We start from the raw sequence: 19,327 nt of genomic DNA on the forward strand, positions 1-19,327 counted from the left end.
GTAAGTGCCCCAGTTATTTAAAATAATTAAAACAGTTGATTCTTATGTAGTGCTTAAGCACCAAGTTAAAAACTGTTTAGTATAATTATGTAGTTATTTTAATACTTCTTTCATTTTTTTCTGAAATATTTTTAATAGGGAAAATGCTGGTTTGAAGAAAGTGGGGAAATAATTTCATTACCTTCTCCACTTAAGCAGTCATGGAATTTCAGAAAGCACATTACTGTTGAAACCTTAAATCCAGGATTAAAAACAATTTATAAGAAGGTAAACAATTGAAACATTTTTGTAGTTCTAGTCATTTTTGACATTTCTCTGGGATTAATTGTGAACTTTTTAAAAATCATCATTGAGGATAATAATATAAGGGGCCGTTTGGGGGCAGGGGTAACATGGGCAAAAGTGGGTAGCAATATACTCATTTCAAAATCTTTAATTTCATCAGTGGGAGTATTCCTTCTACTGAGGCTAGAGCTTCCTTTAACTTGAGCTAGTCTGATCCTTGGTCAACATGCATACAATCTATCCATATTTGAAACTTTATTGGCTTTGCTTTCTGCCATATCTTGCCATCACTTGACGTAGCTGTCAAGAAACCACAGTTGCCTCCACCCTATGTATTGGTGTAGAACTTTAGTGGAGAAGTAAAAACCTAGGCTTGAAGAATTATAAAAGTATCACAATATTCAAGAAGTTACTTACCAGATTATTTTCCTTATCTTACTGCTTATGTGGGAAAGGGAAAAAAAGCAGGAAGCTCTAGTAACTTACAAATAGGACACTTCCTTCAGAAGTGCATCATCCCTTGCTGCCTCATGAAGATCTGAAATAGTTCATATGGAATGTAACAGTTGGTAGGAATAACCTTTCCATTTTACAAATAAGAGTTAGGATCCTAGGCTATTCCACAGAAGCCTTACCATCTCAAAATGTGAGATGAACCAGGTAGTACTGGCATCAGTATTAGAGAATTAGGCCAATTTCTTGCAGTGTTTCTTTGGGAAAATGTGTTTCATGTTTCAATGTGTGTGTCTTCACATCTGTGCCTTGGCAACAGACTTGTGAGAGAGTTAGTAGTAATTAAGAGGATACCAGTTGTTGAAAAAAAAGGAAATGGTGGTGCTTAAAAGTCTATTAGAATCTTACTCTAACTGAGCATTTAAGACTTGTTAAATAGTTCTACCTTGTAAAGTTAGTGAAAATCAGTTTTAGAAAATTCATTTGATTATGAATGCATGGTAAATATTTTTCTTTCAAAAGGCAATAAAATCAGATATGGAAAGCTGTTTGAGAAGCAAAATAGAAGGCCAGAGGGAAATGTGTCAGCTAGATCTCAACATCTCAATGTTACAGTTCAGCCATCATCCTCTCTTTAATCAAGAACAAGTACTGTGCTCTAGGCTGCTCCAACTTTATGAATGTTTTCAGAACAGACAACAGCAAAATATACCTCACTTGCTATATGAAAAGGTAAGAATATACTTTTTTGTTCGTATGACAAAAGTATCAATATTGAAACAGTAAGATAAACTGATTGAGAATTAACTTCTCTTAAATGTTCATTTAGCTTTATATTTAGTCATTTAAATCAGAACAGTAATTGATCCTGCCTGTGATGAATGAAATCAAGGTATAATTGAGACAGACTTAGTAATAGTGTGACTGGGGTGGGGAAGGAGGGAGGGTTAGAGTAGCATTAACTTGGGGATTATTCATAGAAAACAAAATAAGATGAATTAAGTAATTTTCATTACCTGGCTCTCAGTTTTTTAGTTTGGTATGGTCTGTACCAGTAGAATTCAATCTGATCAATGCAGTTATTTTTTCATAACATTGTGAAATAATGCCAAAGACATCTCAAGTTTCTGGCACTAGAGGAAGACGACTTGGAAATACATGTGAAGGGGCAGAATCAAGATGGCAGAGTGAGACGAAGCATTGAAGTCTAGCTTCTCCCCCTCACCTCCTTGACAAAGATCTAAATTCTGATTGGGAAAGCCAAAAAAGTTACAGTAAGTCGTTTTTCTGGATCAAGAAGGATTAGAAAGACAGAGAGGTCTCTAGACACTGGGGAGGGTTTCTGGCCAGGAACTTGCATGGCTATGGCAGCAGTAATATGGATACTGCAGCACCCAGGAACTGAGAGAGGGTTGAGATAGGCACCAGAGGGAGAGCCCAAGGGACCCCTGAGCAAGTACTAGGTACAGGAACAAGTGCCATCTGGCAGTTCTGTCACCCACTTCTCAGTGCTGGGTCACAGATACAGGGAAGAGAAGAACAGTTAAAGCATTAGCCCTAGATGTGTACTGAATGTAGAACAAGTTTCTGAAAGCACATGTTAACTGTGTGGATTGTTTTTGATGCCTGGAGCAGAGTGCTGAATCCCAGATCAAAGAGGAGCCAACAGGGCAGTTGCTCTGACTTGGAAAGCCACCCACTGGGCAAATAGTGGTTAAGTCCAAAATTCCAGCCAGAAACAAACCAATAGACTATAACAACAAGGACCCCAGCATACACAGGAAGGTCTGCTGTATAAGTTCTTAGGTCAACAATCTACGTTAATTGAGCACATATATCATTCACTTAGTTCAAGGGAAAAAGTTGTACCCTGAACTTCAGAGAAAATGCAAAAATACAAACAGAGAAATAAAGACCATAAGCAATACATACATCACAGATCAACAGACAGATCCAACTGTCTGACCATTACATATATATGTAATATAATACATATATATATAGATATGTATATACATATATATTATATGTAGTTACCAGAGAGAGAAGCACCAACATCTAGGTTTTCAAAGCCAGGGGGACTTCTTAGTGGCTACCCAGAGTCTCATCTGACCAAACAAACACTTCCAATGAGTAAGCCCTGAAACAAAACCTTACCTCAGAGTATATATACACTTTTCAGAGCCAGAGGGCATCACAATCCTTGAGAATCAGTGCCTCATTAGAAATTAATAGAAGTTGTGGGCCTTCCTACAAAACAAATCTTCCCTAATCAAGCTTCCCTTAATGGGCAGGCCCATTAATGGGTGGGGAAGATCTTTAACTCTCTTTAACATAGTTAACATTACACAGAACCAAACTTAAGTCAGGAATTTCAGAGCTCAGACCAGGAGGGTAGTGAATAGTTCCCCTTGAATCACACCAGTTTGGGAGAAATGAAAACTTGAAGATCCTCAGCCAGAGCTGTGAAAGTTGTAGAAAGATGTAAAAAGATAGAAACTCAGGACGAATATTCTCCCCCTTCCCCCCAGAAGTACATGGAGCTCAGCACTAACGCAAAGTCCAAAGACAAAAACTAACCCAATTATGAAGAGCTATTATGATGACAAAGAGACTCAGGACACAAACACAGAAGAGAAGAATAACTCAAAAATATTTACAAGTAAAGCCTTAAAGATAAATGCACCTTGGACCAAGTTCAACAAGAATCCTAGAACAGTATATGCAAGAGTTAAAGAAGGAGCTAAAAATTATTTTAAAAACCAAAAGAGAACAGCAAAAGACAGAATGGAAAAAGAGGCAAGAACTGGGGAGAAAGCTATGAAAAGAGAATTAACAGCTTGGGGGAAAAGTTACAAACCTTATTGAAGAAGATAACTCCTTGAAAATTAGAATTGACCAAATGGAAGCTAATGAATCAAAAACCTAAAAAAATTGAAGAAAATATGAAATATCTCAGAAAAAGATCCATAAAATAAAGCAAAGATAGATAATATAAGAATCACTGTCTACCTTAAAGCCATGAACAAAAAAGAGCCTAGACATATTTTAAGAGATCATGAAGCAAAACTGATCAGACATGTTAGAGAAAGAGGACAAAGTAGAAATTGGAAAAAAAATATCCATTACTTACCTCCTAAAAAGAAACTCTAAAATGAAAATTTCTGGGAATGTTATAGCTAAAACGCAACACCTCAAGGTAAGAAAAAAATACCACAGTCAGAAAGAAAAAAATACAAGTACCAAGAAGCCATAGTCAGGATCCCATAAGACTTAACAGCTACCATTTTGAAGGAGCAGAGAGCTTGGAATATGATATTACAGAAGGCAAAGGATCTTAGGCTTATGACAAAGAATAATCAACCCACTAAAACTGAGTATAATGGTACAGGGAAAAAATGTATCTTTAATAAGAGATAGTATTTCCAAACATTCATGATGAAAAAGACCATCTGAGTAGAAAATTTGACACAGAAATATAACACTCTAAGAGAAACATAAAAAGATAAATATGAATGAGAAATCATAAAGGACTAAACAAAACTAAATTTTCCATTCTAAAATGGGGAGATGATACATGTAACTCCTCATCCAGGGATCATACTGGTAGTATAATTAGACAGAGGGCCCAGATTTGATTCTGTTGTGATTAGATGATTTCAAAATGGGTGGGGAAGGTGAATACTTTGGGAGACTGGGGGAAGAAGAAGAAGAATGGGGAAATTTTCTTATATAAATGGGGTATGCCAAAAGGGAGTTTATACAACAAGGAAGGAACAGTGGCAGGGGGAGCAGATGACATTTGAACCTCTTTTCTCATTTGAACTGATTAAATTAGGGAAGAATACACATATACACACAGATGGATAAAACATCTTATGCATCAGGCCAATAGGAAGAAGAAGTGTTATGGGAAAAGGGGGAAACAAGGGGAGAGTAGGTTAAGGGAATCAGTAAGAAGCAGACTCTTAAAGAGGAAGCAGGGCAAAAAGAGAAGGCTAAATATAAGAGAATAGGATTAAAAAGAAATACACAGTTAACAGTCATAACTATGAATGTGAATGGGATGGACTCACCAATAAAATAGAATAGTAGAAAGGATAAGAAATTAGAATACAAGAAACACACTTGAAATAGAAATTTAGAGGTAAAATAAGGAGCTTCAAAGAATTTATTAAAAATTAATTGGAAACTAATTAACTTAATCCAAAGGAATGGGTGTGCAATCACTAATTTTATTAAAAATAATAATGAGATAACATACCAAAACTTATGAGATGCAGCCAAAGCAGTACTTACAGGAATATTTATATCTCTAAACTATTTTATCAGTGAAATAATGTGAGCAAGATCATCAAATGGGGCATGTAACTAAAAATCCCCTAGAAAACCAACAAATTTAACACCCTCAATGAAACGTTAAAACAGAAATCCTGAAAATCAGACGACAGATTAACAAAATTGAAATTAATAATTATTAATAAAAATAATGAAAATTGAATTAATAATTAAACTAGGAACTGTTTTATATTAAAAATGATAAAGTAGACAAAGGTATTAGTTAATTTAATTGATTAGGGAAGCCAGGTGGTACACTGGCAAGAACTCCAGGCCTGGAATCAGGAAGACATGAGTTGAAATCTGACCTCTGACATTTACTAGCTGTGTTAACCTGGGCAAGTCACTTAACCCTGTTTGCCTCAGTTTCCTCATCTGTAAAATGAGCTGGAGAAGGAGATGGCAACCCATTCTAGTATCTTTGACAAGAAAACCCCAAATATGATCACAGAGAGTTGGATATCACTGAAATTACTGAATGGCAACAAAAATTTGATTAAGAATAAAAAGAAAACCAAAATACCAGTATCAAAAATGCAAAAGATAAATTCACAACCAACAAAGAAGAAATAAAAACAATTGTTAGGAGCCATTTTGTCCCATTACATGCCAATAAAACTGACACCTAAACAAAATGGATGAATATTTACAAAAATATAAATTGCCCAGATGAACAGAACAGGAAATAAAATAATTAATTAACCCTATCTTAGAAAAATAAATTGAACAAGCCAGAAATGAACTCCTTTGGAGAAAAGCAGTATGGCAGAAATTGGACATACACCAACATTGTATACCATTTACCAAGATACGGTCAAAATGGATACATGACCTAGATATAAAGATAGATATTACAAGAAAATGAGAAGAACATGGAACATATTACTTACAGATTTAAGGATAACAAACAGTTTATGAATAGACGAGATAGAGAGCAAAGTTAAATGTAAAATGGATAATTTCAATTACATTAAAAAGATTTTGTACAAGTAAAACAAATGTCACCAAGATCAGAAGGAAAGTAGAAAATTGAGGGGAAATTTTTTATAGACAGTTTCTCAGATAAAGGTCTCATATCCCAAATATATAAAGAACATTGTCAAATCTATAATAATATGAGTCATTCCCCAATTGATAAATGGTCAAAGGATATGAACTGGCAGTTTTCCAATGAAGAAATCAAGACAATTTATAGTCATATGAAAAAATACTCTAAATCACAGTGATCATCAGTGATTACTTAGCTCTTCTCAACAATACAGTGGTCCAAGATAACTCCAAGAGACTCAGAAAATGCTATCCACATCCAGAGAAAGAGCTGATGGAGTCTGAATATAGATCACAGCATACTACTTTTACTTTTTTTTTCCTTTTATCCTCCATGATCTTTTCCTTTTGCTCTGTTTCTTTTTTCACAATGTGACTAATGTGGAAATATTTTTTTAATGCTCTAAATCATTATTGATTAGACAGACGCAAATTAAAACAACTTTGAGGTATCATTTTACACCTACCATATTGGCTAAAACAATTCAAAGGGAAAGTGACAAATGTTGGGGGGGATGTGGAAAAATTGAAACACTAATTCATTTTTGGTGAAATTGTGAACTGATTTAACCATTTTGGAGAGCAGTTATGCCCACAGAGTTGATAAATTGCCTGTACCCTTTGACCCAGCAATACAACTAGTAGGTCCATTTCCAAAGATGATTAAAGGAAAAGGAAAAGAACTTACATGTTCTAAAATGTTTCTGGCAACTCTCTTTGTGGTGGCAGAGAACTGGAAATTGTAGGGATGCCCATCAATTGAGGAATGACTGACAAGTTGTGGAATATGATGGTGATAGAATAGTACTGTGCTATAAGAAATGATGAGCTCAGGGATCTTAGAAAAACTTGGAAAGATTTGCAGAAAATAATGAAGAGTGAAATCAGCAGAACCAACAGAATATCATATACAATAACAGCAATATTGTTTTAAGAGTGACATTGAGTGAATAAACCATTTTATCTATTATAAGTATCCAAATTAACTATCTGCATCCAGAAAAGAACTGATTAATTGAAGTTTGTATGGAATAATTTTTCACATACACACATATTTGCATGCATGAGTGTATGGATGGGTATATTTGTGTCTAATAGGGAAGGGGAAAAAAGAATGTTATTAGGTATTTAAAAGGAATAGGAAGTTGTACACAATAGATTTGCAGTTTCATCTGCAATCATATTTTTTTATATAATGGGAATGCTGATTTTATTCCATAAATTAAAGATAAATGTGAAAAATGCTCAAAATCACTAATAGAGAAATGCTAATTAAAACAAGTCATGAAGTACCATTTCATACCCATCAGATTGGCCAAGATGACAAAAAAGTAAAATGACAAATTCCAGAGGAGTTGTGGGAAAATACTTATTAGTACAGTGGTGGAGGCCATTGTGAAGGTTGTCCAAGCATTCTGGAAAGCAGTTTGGAACTATGCCCCCAAAACTGTTAAATTATGAATTTTTTTGATCCAGCAATACCACTACTAGATCTATATCCTAAAGAGATCAGTGAAGGAGGAAAAGGATCCATATATACAAAAATATTTATAACAGTTCTCTTTTTAGATAGCAAAGAATTGGAAAGTGAGGGGATGTTCATCAGTTGGGGAATGGCTGAATAAGTTGTATTATATGAATGTGGTAGAATACTATTATGCTGTAAGAAATGGTGGTTTCAGAAAAGTAAGGAAGACATATAACCTGAGGCAAAGTTAAATGAGAAGAACCAGTAGAACAATGTATACAGTAACACCGATATTGCAAGGAAAATCAATTTTGAAACGTTTACTAATCTTAACACATTTACTAAGCATCTTTCCAAATGACTCTTGATGAAACATGTTATCTACCTCCAAGTAGAGCTGATGGACTCAACAAATTGAAGCATATTTTCTTCCCTTTCTTCACTTTTTTTCCTTTCTCCTCTACTTCCTCCCCTTTCCCCTTCTTCCTTTCCTTCCTCTCCCTCTCTCTTTCTTCTTTTCTTTCTTTCTTTCTGACATGACTAATGCTGGAATTTGTTTTGCATGTCCATACATATTTACAGTGGGTTTTGTTTTTCTTGTCTTCTCAATGAGTGGGGAAGGAGGAATAGAATTAAGAATTTAAAGTAAAATAAAATTGAATTTAAAAATAAAAAATATATATGAAAGAATTAAAACCAAGTGATAAATGAAATGCAGTTTTCAGGTGAAAAATACCTTTGTAACAGATACCTATTTTGGTCAGATCAGTTCTCATGTAAAAATAATTGATTATACCTCTAAGTTGTCAACAAACTTAAAATGTCTTAGCTAGAGTGGCATTCAACTTGATTTTTTTGTCTATAAGTAGATATGGCAGAGACCCTTAAAATGTAGTGTTCGTAGAGGTCCTAGACTCTTTGGTAATGTATTCTTATACCCAGAGGAAATAACTTCTGAATTCCTTATCCAGTCCTTCAACAGCTGGACTCCTGGCAAAGAACAAGGGAGGGCTTTTCGCTGACCATAAACAAAATTCTTTGAATACCAGAAAGAAATAAAGATGTGAAATTATGTTTTTTTAAAAAAAGTTACAAGTTACAGATGATTTGCTAATATGATGAAATATAAGTTTCTTCAGGAACAGGGACTGTTTCATTTTTATCTTTCTATCCCTCGCACCTTACACAGTACCTGACTTATAGTAGTCACTTAATAAATGCTTGTTGATTAGTTGACTAATTGACCAGCATTTATGAAGGGAGCTTTGAATAACTGTAAATAACCTATATAGCTGAAATTTCAGTAGTTTTGAATTTTTTAAAATTTGGTCCACATGAAAAGAAATTTTTATGAATGGAAGGGCCAGGAATTGATGAGAAAGTTTTAACTTCTACAGGCTTAGGTAGAAAGGATGTTGGGAAGGAAATGCTTCTAAAGATAAACCAAGACATCAGGGGCTACATTCTGAAAATTATAACAGAGTGAAAAACTTAAAGAAATGTAGATCAAGCATATAAGCTATAAGCTTACTCTCACAGCCTACACTCTAGCTAGTAGGGCTGCTAGTGACAGCTATCATCACTACTACTACTATCTGAAAGCTTATAGCATTTCTTCTTCCTCTTCAATTGAAAATTATGAAAGATGAGATAGATTTTGTTTGTTCGAGCCTTCTTTAATATCCATAGATACTTGGATATGCTCTGATATTTGGAGGGAGAGGTCATCATGCATTTCTGGAAGCAGGTTTATCAAATTCCCATGTGGGCCTTTATTGGCCAGTTCTCCTCCTACCTCCTCTATGTAGAAAAATTTTAGATAAGAAGTGCCAGATTTATCAATCATTTTTTAAAAATCCTGTTTTTATTGGTATTTTTATTTACCTCCCCTTCCTTTCTGAATACACCCCTCTTCCTCTGCCCCCCATCTTCCGACCCAGCAAGCCATCCCTTGTAATCAAGTTTTTTTTAATGAAAGATTTAAAAAGCAGTTCAGCAAAGCTAATCAACCTATTCTGTCTGAGAGTATCTGACACATAAGCATAGTCTTTGTAAATAGGAGAAGGAGGTGCTTTTTCTTAATTCTTCTCCAGGGCTGTTTGTTCATTGTAATTACACAGTATTCAGTTTAGGTTTTTTTCAATGACAACCATTCAGATGCTTATGATATGTAATGAAATGTGCCAGACATTAATCACATAGTCTCTTCTAGCATCATGAATTCTGACTTTAAATCTGTCAGGTTCTCATGGAAGATACAGGTAATTGGAGAAAATAAAAGAAAGTGTATACCTCCCTCCAAAGAAAAAAGTATCACATATGCTCTAGGAACAGAGGAAATTTTTCCAGATTTCTTTAGCTCAAAGAGAAATCTTCTTATCTTAATGATAATAATAATAACATTCATATAGTGCTTACTGTGTACCTGGCTCTTTACAGTTATTTTTTTTATTTGATCCTTACAACTACTTTGGGAGGTAGCTTCTGTTCTTATATCCCCAATGTTGTAGTGGGGTTACTAAGGCAAACAGAGAGTGACTTCCCTAAATATCATACAACTAGTAAGTGACTTGAACTTGCATCTTCTGGACTCCAGGACCAACATTCTATCCATCTCTGGCCATCTTTATGGCTAAATAAGTAACTTTAAATTTCTTTGTCCTAAACTTCAAGTTATTTCAACTGCCAAAAGCCTTCCCATAATATTCAAGAAACTAAGAACGTGCTATAATATAATAAAAATAATAGCTAATATTTATGTAGCGCTTTAAGGTTTTCAAAAGCATGTTACATGTTTATCTTGTTTGCAAGAAAGTGATAAGGAAATCAAACAAAGGCATTGATTAGCACTTTTTCTGATTATGAAATGGTAATTAAGATAGAAATTAATTTTGTAAAAGAAGGGAAATCGGTATGAGGACGTGTGAAGGAAGGGTTCTCTGCATAAACTGTGGGCTAATAAATACCCAGGAATAATTATGGAGAAATATAGGAGAAGAATTGTAAGAGATTACTCCCCTTTTTGCTTCCTACCAACATCGTTGGATGGCTGACCATTACCATTAAGTCAGTTTTAACTGGCTAGCTTTGTGCTGATTGACAAGTTGGGGAGCCAGAGGACACAGGAATATGAGAAGATGGTGAATACTGGTTCAATATCAGGAGAAAATTCCAGGCAGCAGTCTGAGGATGCCATGGTCCATGTTGCTATGGAAATGTCACAATAACAGTAGACCCTAACTCTGTCTTCAGAGAGCTACTTAGTATTTCCCTTACCACTTCTATAATTCCTTGGGTTACAGAAGTGTATATTAGAATGAGAAGATATTAAAAATTATTAATAAGGCTGGTGAGTAGATGGAGACCTTTTAGTATGGCAGAAAGAGAGCATGCTTTAAAATATATAAAATTAAAGGACTAAAACTAATTACTAAGAATTAGGTAGTATAAGGAGCAAAACAAAATGTTTTAAAAAACAGATCAAATGTTGACAGATGAGAAAGTGACAAATGTAAAATGTTAATAGAATATGTAGGGGACAAAGTGATAATGATAAAAATAGTGAGGTCAGGGAAAAAGAGAAATGTTTTTTTGGGGGGTGAGAGCCCAGTAGTTAGGTCATTAAATTAAAGCCGAAAGGCCACTTTGACATTCTTCTTGTCGTGGTCATCAAAGGAAAACAACTACCTAAATGGCTGTTGATTTTCTGGCTATTAAATGGAGTCAATTTCAACAAGCAGGCGGGGACCTGACGAGGGTATATTGTGTAAGTTGTGGTGCTAAGAAGAAATGAGTCAAACTGAGGCAAAAGAAATCAATCTAGGAAAAAAACAAGATGAGGTCTAGAGCTATGGAGTATAAGAAAGAAAACCAAGAGGAAGATAAAATGGAAAGAATACTGAATCTATAGTCAAGTCCCAGCTCTAATGGGAAGAAGGGGGGATCACATTGTATATGACTTCAGACAAGTCTCCTTCCTTTGAGTCTTAGTTTTTGAATCTATAAAATAAGTTGGACTAGATCATCCCCTCTAGCCCCATATTCTAAAATTCTATAACCCTAGGAAGCTAGGTAAATAGAATTGTCAGTATTTGTTTCAAAGTTTAGGCAAAATTGTTCATTGATAGTACTTCTGTGTATTCTGGATCCTTTTCTTTTTCTGATGTGCTCATCTATATCTATGTACATACCTTATTGCTATGTATATACATTACTGCTTTCCCTATATATACACATATATAATGTGTATTTAAGTGCAACTGGATGAATTCAAGACAAAGATACATGTTTATACCTGCACCCTCTCAGTAGTGAATTCCAAGGTAATCTGCATGAGCCTAGTGTTAATTGCTGGGAGCATGATAGGAGTCAAAAGAAATGTATTTGGCCTAGCCCAAATATGGGATGGGGGTTGGGGGAGGTCTTGACAAAGATCGATTTGACCTATGGAGACTTGCAATTCTGGCTGGGTGCACCTATGGGATTGATTCTCAAAAGAGCTAAAATAGCACTGAGACTATGGGCTAAACTCACAAGAGTCATCAACATTCCTCTGCTGAGTAGAGGTCACACACACATAGTAGTTGCTATTTAAAGGAGAATGCTCCCAGATCTCCAGGGGCTCCCTTACTACTTGTCAAGTAAAATTCAAACTCCTTTGCTTAGTGTTCAAGGTGTTCCGCCTTGCCTTTCTAGCCCTATGGCATATTATTCCCTTCCACATACTACATGCTCTAGCCAAACGCATTTTCTGCTTTTTCATCTCTGTTATGTTTCTCAAGCTGTTTTCTGTTCCTAGAGTGTCTTCCCACCTCTCTTTATCTGTTGATGTCCTGTCCATATTTTAAAACCTAATTCTGTGATAACCTGCTGTTAACAAACTCCTTTACCTCACAAAAAGCACTTTGTTTTTTCTAGTACTTATCCTAGAGATGCAGAAATATATTTAACTTCTCTAACATACTTGCTAACTATATATATGTATATATAACATGTTTTAATACAATAAATTATATATGTATATATGCATATATATGTAACATTCAATTTGCTGCTTTTCCTACACACATACATAGCAAAGAAGTTTGAGTTTTACTTGTTAAGCACTAGGGAGGTCATGAAATTCTTGGGCAGAGAAATATTTATAACTGAGAATCTGCTTCTGAGTGAATTTTATGTGTCTGGGCTTCTGTATTCACTGAAACAAGTTTTGAAAAATAAACTGACTTCTAATGTCTTATTGCTGTAGTTTTTGCCATCTCTAGGAATATTCTTTTAAATACTACTTCAGGCAACAAAATGAAGTTACACGTGGTTAGGAAAACTTTAAAATACACTTTTCCTACTACTTGCCAAATACCATACTCCAAGTCTACAGAATACCCAAAGGTCACTCAGCTTTCAGGCAAACTAAATATCAAGAAGCTGGATGATTTACTGGGATTTTGTAAGAGAGAATCAGCTCGGGGACAGGTTAGATGGGATAACCTTTAAGTTGCCTTACAACGCTAAATATATATTCTAGTTAATTTAATAACCTCTTAGTTGATTCTCTCATGGTATTTGCAACAACATTCCTTTTACCCATTACCCAAAAAGCTATAGAAGGCTTTAATCTTAACTATTGGAAAGGACTTTAGTGGGGCATTTTCTGATTAAAGTATTTGCAACACTCCTGGAACAAGTTTCCCCCACTGCAGAATATTAGGGTAGCAGAAAAAGTGCTAGTTTGGATTTCAGGATTGGGCTAGTCATTTAACCTCTTTGTCTTTCAGTTTCCTCATCTATGAAAATTAGAGAATTAGATTAGTTCTCTAAGGTCTGTTCTAGCTCTGAATCTTAAGATATTACGAACAGAACAAGAGGAAATGAAGAGGGGGGCAAATGTACAGTGACTGCTTATTTCTTACAGCCCTTGACCATCTGAATTTGTTTAAATGGAAATTTTAGGCCTCCTCCAGTCCTTTTAATGTTGATGATTTTTCTTTCTCATAGGGACAAATTTTTTCTTTTCACACTAGCTTATGAGCTTTCTGGTTACTGAGTCCTTATAGCACTCATAAGTAGAGATCCTCCCATTCAGTCACTGAAATAATTTTTCTTTTTAAAATTTTATTTATTTTTAGTTTTCAACATTCACTTCTATGAGATTTTGAGTTCTAAATTTTCTTCCTCTCCTTCCCCTCCCTCTCCCCAAGATGAAGTACAATCTGATAAAAACTATACACATACATTCATATTTAACATTTTCACATTAGTCGTGTTGTAAAGAAGCTTTATAACCAATGGGAGAAACCACGAGAAAGAAGAAACCAAAAAAGAAAACAGAGCAAATAATATGCTTTGATCTACATTCACATCCCATAGTTCTTTCTCTGGATGTGGATAACATTTTCCATCGTGAGTTTTCTGGAGTTGTCTTAGATCCTTGAATTGCTAAGAGCTAAGTCTGTCAAAGTTAGTCACTGCACAGTGTTACTGTGTATGATGTTCTCTTGGTTCTGCTTGCTTCACTCAGCATCAGTTCATGTATGTCTTTCTAGGTTTTTCTGAAGTCTGCCTGCTCATCATTTCTTATGGAAAAATACTATTATATTACATTCGTATACCACAACTTGTTCAGCCATTTCCCAGTTGATGGGCATCCCCTCAATTTTAAATTCTTGGCCACCACAAAAAGAGCTGCCTCAAATATTTTTGTACATGTTGATTGTTTGTCTATTTTTATGATCTCTTTGGGATATGGTCCTAGAAGTGGTATTGGTGTGTCAAAGGATTTTATGGCCCTTTAGGCATAGTTGAAATTGCTCTCCAGAATGGTTAGATCAGTTTGCAATTCCACCAACGATGCATTAGTGTTCCAATTTTCCTACATCTTCTCCAATATTTGTCATTTTCCTGTTTTGTCATGTTAGCTAATCTGATAGGTGTGATGTGGTACTTCAGAATTGTTTTAATTTGCGTTTCTCTTATCAGTAGTGATTGAGAGCATTTTTTCATATGACTATAAATACTTTTAATTTCTTTATCTAAAAACTGCCTCTTCATATTCTTTGGCCATTTATCAAGTGGGGAATAACTTTTATTCTTATGAATTTGACTCAGTCCTCTATATATTTTAGAAATGAGGCCTTTTTCAGAGACACTGGTTGTAAAAATTGTTTCCAACTTTCTGCTTCCCTTCTAACCTTGGTTGCATTGACTTTGTTCATGCAAAACCTTTTCAGAGTAATCAAAATTAATTATTTTGTATTTCATCATGTTCTCTATCTCTTATTTGATCACAAATTCTTCTGTTCTCCATAAATCTGACAGATGAACTCTTACTTGCTGTCTTTATATCTAAATCATGTGACTATTTTGACTTTATCTTGGTATGCAGTGTAAGATCTTGGTCTATATCTAGTGTCTGCCATACTCCTTTCCAATTTTCCCAGCAGTTTCTGTTAAATAGTGAGTTCTTATCCCAAAAGCTGGAGTCTTTGAGTTTATCAAACAGTGGATTACTATAGTCATTGACTACTGTGTCTTGTGTACCTAACATATTCCACTGGTTTGCCACTCTGATTCTTAGCCAGTTTTTTATGATTGCTACTTTATAATACAATTTAAGATCTGGTATGACTGTACCACCTTCCTTTGCATTTGTTTTCATTAATCCCCTTGATATTCTGGACTTTTTGTTCTTCTAGATGAATTTTATTATTTTTTCCTAGCTCTATAAAATTTTTTGGTACTTTGGTATGGAACTAAATAAGTAAATTAATATAGGTAGAATTGTCATTTTTACTATATTAGCTCAGCCTACCCATAAGCAACTGTTTTTTTCTAATCATTTAGGTCTGACTTTATTGTGTTCATATAGTTCCTGGGTTTGTTTTGGCAGGTAGACTCCCAAGTATTTTATATTGTCCATAGTAATTTTAAAAGGAATTTCTCTTTCTGTCTCTTGCTATCGGGCTTTGTTAGAAATATATAAAAATGTTGAAGATTTATGTGGATTTATTTTATATCCTGCAGCTTTGCTAAAGTTGTTAATTATTTGAAGTAGTTTTTTAGTTTATTCTCTAGGATTCTGTAAGTATACCATCACATCATCTGCAAAGAGTGATAGTTTTGTTTCTTCTTTGCCTATTCTAATTCGTTCGAATTTGTTTTCTCTTACTGCTAAAGCTAACATTTCTAATACAATATTGAGTAACTGATAATGGACATCCTTGTTTTCCCTTTGATCTTATTGGAAATGACACTAGCTTATCCACGTTACATATAATTCTTGCCGATGGTTTTAGATAGATGTTACTTATCATTTTAAGGAAGACTCCATTTATTCCTATGCTCTTTAAGTGTTGCATTTTGTCAAAAGCTTTTTCTCCATCTATTGAGATAATCATTTGATTTCTGTTAGTTTTGTTGCCAATTTGGTCAATTATGCTGATATTTTTCCTAATATTGAACCAGCCATACATTCCTAGTATAAATCCTACCTGGTCATGGTGTATTATCCTCATGATAAATTGCTGTAATCTCTGCTGATATTTCACTTAAAATTTTTGCAAATATATTCATTAGGGAAATTGGTCTATAATTTTCTTTCTCTGTTTTGACTCTTCCCAGTTTAGGTATCAGCACCATATTTGTATCATAAAAAGAATTTGGTAGGACTCCTTTCTCAGCTATTTTCCCATATAGTTCATGTAGTATTGGAATTAATTGTTCCTTAAATGTTTGATAGAATTCATTTGTAAATCTATCTGGCCCTGCAGATTTTTCCTTAGGGAGTTTATTCAATTTCTTTTTCTGAAATGGGGTTATTTAAGAATTTTATTTCTTCTTCTGTTAATCTGGGCAATTTAAATTTTTGTAAAGAATTTTCCATTTTACTAAGATTGTCAAATTTATTGTCATACAGTTGGCCAAAATAGCTCCTAATTATTGTTTTAATTCCCTCCTAATTGGTGGTGAATTCACCCTTTTCATTTTTGATAATTTGGTTTTCTTTCTTTTTTTTTAAAAAAAACTAACCAAAGATTTATCTTTTTTTTAATAAACCAGCTTTTAGTTTTATTTATTCATTCAATAATTTTCCTCATTTCAATTTTATCAATCTCTCCTTTGGTTTTCAGAATTTCTAATTTGGTATTTAAATGGGAATTTTTTAATTTGTTCTTTTTCTAATTTTTTTTAGTTGCATGCCCAATTCATTGATCTTCTCTTTCTCTATTTTATTCATTTAAGCATTGAGAGACATAAAATTTCCCCTAAGAACTGCTTTGGCTGCATCCCATAAGTTTTGGTGTGTGACTCATTATTTTCATTATGAAGTTACCGACTGCTTCTTTGATTTGTTGTTTGATCCACCCATTCGTTAGGATTAGATTATTTAGTTTCCAGCTAATTTTTAGTCTGTCTTCCCATGGCCCTTTATTTCATGTAATTTTATTGCATCATAGTCTGAAAAGGACTAATATTTCTGCCTTTCTGCATAGGATTGTGAGGTTTCCTGCCCTCATACATAGTGTTTATGTAGATACAACTTACTGCTGAGAAAAAGGTATATTCCTTTTTATTTCCATTCAGCTTTCTCCAGAGGCCTACCATATATAACTTTTCTAAGATTCTTTTCACCTCCTTAATTCCTTTCTTGTTTATTTTGTGGTTAGATTTATTTAATTCGGAGAGGGGGAGGTTGAGGTCCTCTACTAGTACAGTTTTGCTCTCTATTTCTTCCTGTAACTCACTTAACTTTTCCTCCAGAAATTTGGATGCTATACCACTTGGTGCATTAGTGTTGATATTAATTCATTGTCTATGGTACCTTTAGCAGAATGTAGTTTCCTTCCTTATCCCTTTTAATTTGATCTGTCTTTGCTTTTGATTTGTCTGATATCAGGATTGCTACCCCTGCTTTTATTACTTCAGCTGAAGCATAATATATTCTACTCCACCCTTTTACCTTTACATCAATTTCTCTGCCTCAAATGTGTTTTTTGTAAACAACTTGTTGTAGTATTATGGTTTTCAATCCCCTCTGTCATCCTCTTCAATTCACAGTTATAGTTACTAACTGTGTCTTTCTTTCCATTCTGTTTTTCCTGTTTGTGTTTTTCTCTATCATTTCTCCCTTTTCCTCCTCACCTGTGTTTTGCTTCTGACCACTACCTCTTTCAATCTGTCCTCCCTTCTATCAACTCTTTCCCTTTCTCCTCCTACTTTTTTTTTGGTGTTTAATAAATGTTTATTGATTGATAATCAAAGGCTAATTCTTAGACAATACAAAATAGCAAAGGAATAAAAGAAATAGAAAAACTTTAAAGGAAAATTAGAACACAAGTTCTTATATTTTACCCTTAATTGGTTAAAGTAATACATTGAAGTAGACATTCCCCTCCTTTCTATAGGGTAAGACAGATTTCTATACCCAGTTGAGTATACGTGATAAATGATCTTTGAGCCAAATCTAATGAGAGTAAGATTCAAACAATACTCACTTCTCTCCCTTCTTTTCTTCTGTTGCAATAGGTCTTTGCCACATTTTATGTGATGTAATTTACCCTTTTTTGTCTCTCCTTTCTTCTCCAAATACAATCTTTTTTGTCACTCTTTAATTTTTTTTTATCATCACATCAGTCAACTTATATCCACACCCTCTGTCCCCTTCCAAATATCATAATAAAGGTACAGTTCTCTAGAGTTTCAAGTATCATCTTCCCATGTACAGATGTAAACAGTTTAACCTTATTAAATATCATGGTTTTTTCTTTCTTTTCCTGTTTATGTTTTTAATGCTTCTCTTGAGTCTTGTATTTGAAGATTAAATTTTCCATTCAGCTCTGAATTTTTCATCAGGAAAATTTGAGAGTCCCTTATTTCATTGAATGTCCATCTCTTTCCCTGAAAGATTATGCTCAGTTTTGCTGGGTCATTGATCCTTATTTATAATCCACTCTCCTTTGCCTTATGGAATATCATGTTCCAAGCCCTTCGATCTTTTAATATAGAAGCTGCAAGGTCCTGTGTAATCTTGGTTGTGGTTCCACAATATTTAAATTGTTTCTTTTCTGCTGCTTGCAGTATTTTCTCTTTGACCTGATAATTCTGGAATTTGGCTACAATATTCCTTGTTGTTTTCATCTTGGGATCTCTTTCAGGAGGTGATTGGTGGATTCTTTCAATGACTATTTTACCCTCTTGTTCTATGACCTCAGGGCAATTTTCCTTCATAATTTCTTGAAAGATGCTATGTAGGTTCTTTTTTTGATCATGGCTTTCAGGTAGACCAATAATTCTTACATTGTCTCTCCTGGATCTATTTTCCAGGTCAGTTGTTTTTCCAATGAGGTGTTTTACATTTTCTTCCATTTTTTCATTGTTTTTTATTTTATTTGATTGATTTTTGATGTCTCATAGAGTCATTAGCTTCCACTTGCCCAATTCTAATTTTTAATGAATTATTTTCTTCAGTTAGCTTTTGTGCCTCTCTTTCCATTTGGCCATTTCTAGTTTTTAAGAAATTCTTCTCTTCAGTGAGTTTTTGTGCCTCCCTTTCCATTTGTCCAATTTTACTTTTTAAGGAGTTGTTTTCTTCAGTGGACTTTTTTACGTTTGACCAATTGTATTTTTTTTTAAGGAATTATTTTCTACAGTCAGTTTTTGTTCTGTTTTCCAGCTGTTGACTCTTTTTTGCATACCTCTAATTTCTTTTTCCAATTTTTCTTCTACCTCTTTAAACTTTTA

The 19,327-nt window shown here is 34.2% G+C and overlaps 1 protein-coding gene across 13 annotated transcripts in view; it reads left to right on the top strand.

Annotated features, from left to right (window-relative positions):
• Nucleotides 1-19,327, top strand: part of CC2D2B (coiled-coil and C2 domain containing 2B) — a 137,604-nt gene that overhangs the window by 37,292 nt on the left and 80,985 nt on the right. For all 13 annotated transcript variants that reach the window (XM_072626244.1, XM_072626251.1, XM_072626240.1 and 10 more), the window contains 2 exons: nucleotides 139-267; nucleotides 1,261-1,470. In XM_072626244.1, coding sequence (XP_072482345.1) covers nucleotides 139-267; nucleotides 1,261-1,470 — 339 coding nt within the window. The remainder of the gene's footprint in view (nucleotides 1-138; nucleotides 268-1,260; nucleotides 1,471-19,327) is intronic.

This window comes from Notamacropus eugenii, chromosome 1, assembly GCF_028372415.1.
Source record: "Notamacropus eugenii isolate mMacEug1 chromosome 1, mMacEug1.pri_v2, whole genome shotgun sequence".
Classification (NCBI taxonomy): Eukaryota; Metazoa; Chordata; class Mammalia; order Diprotodontia; family Macropodidae; genus Notamacropus; species Notamacropus eugenii.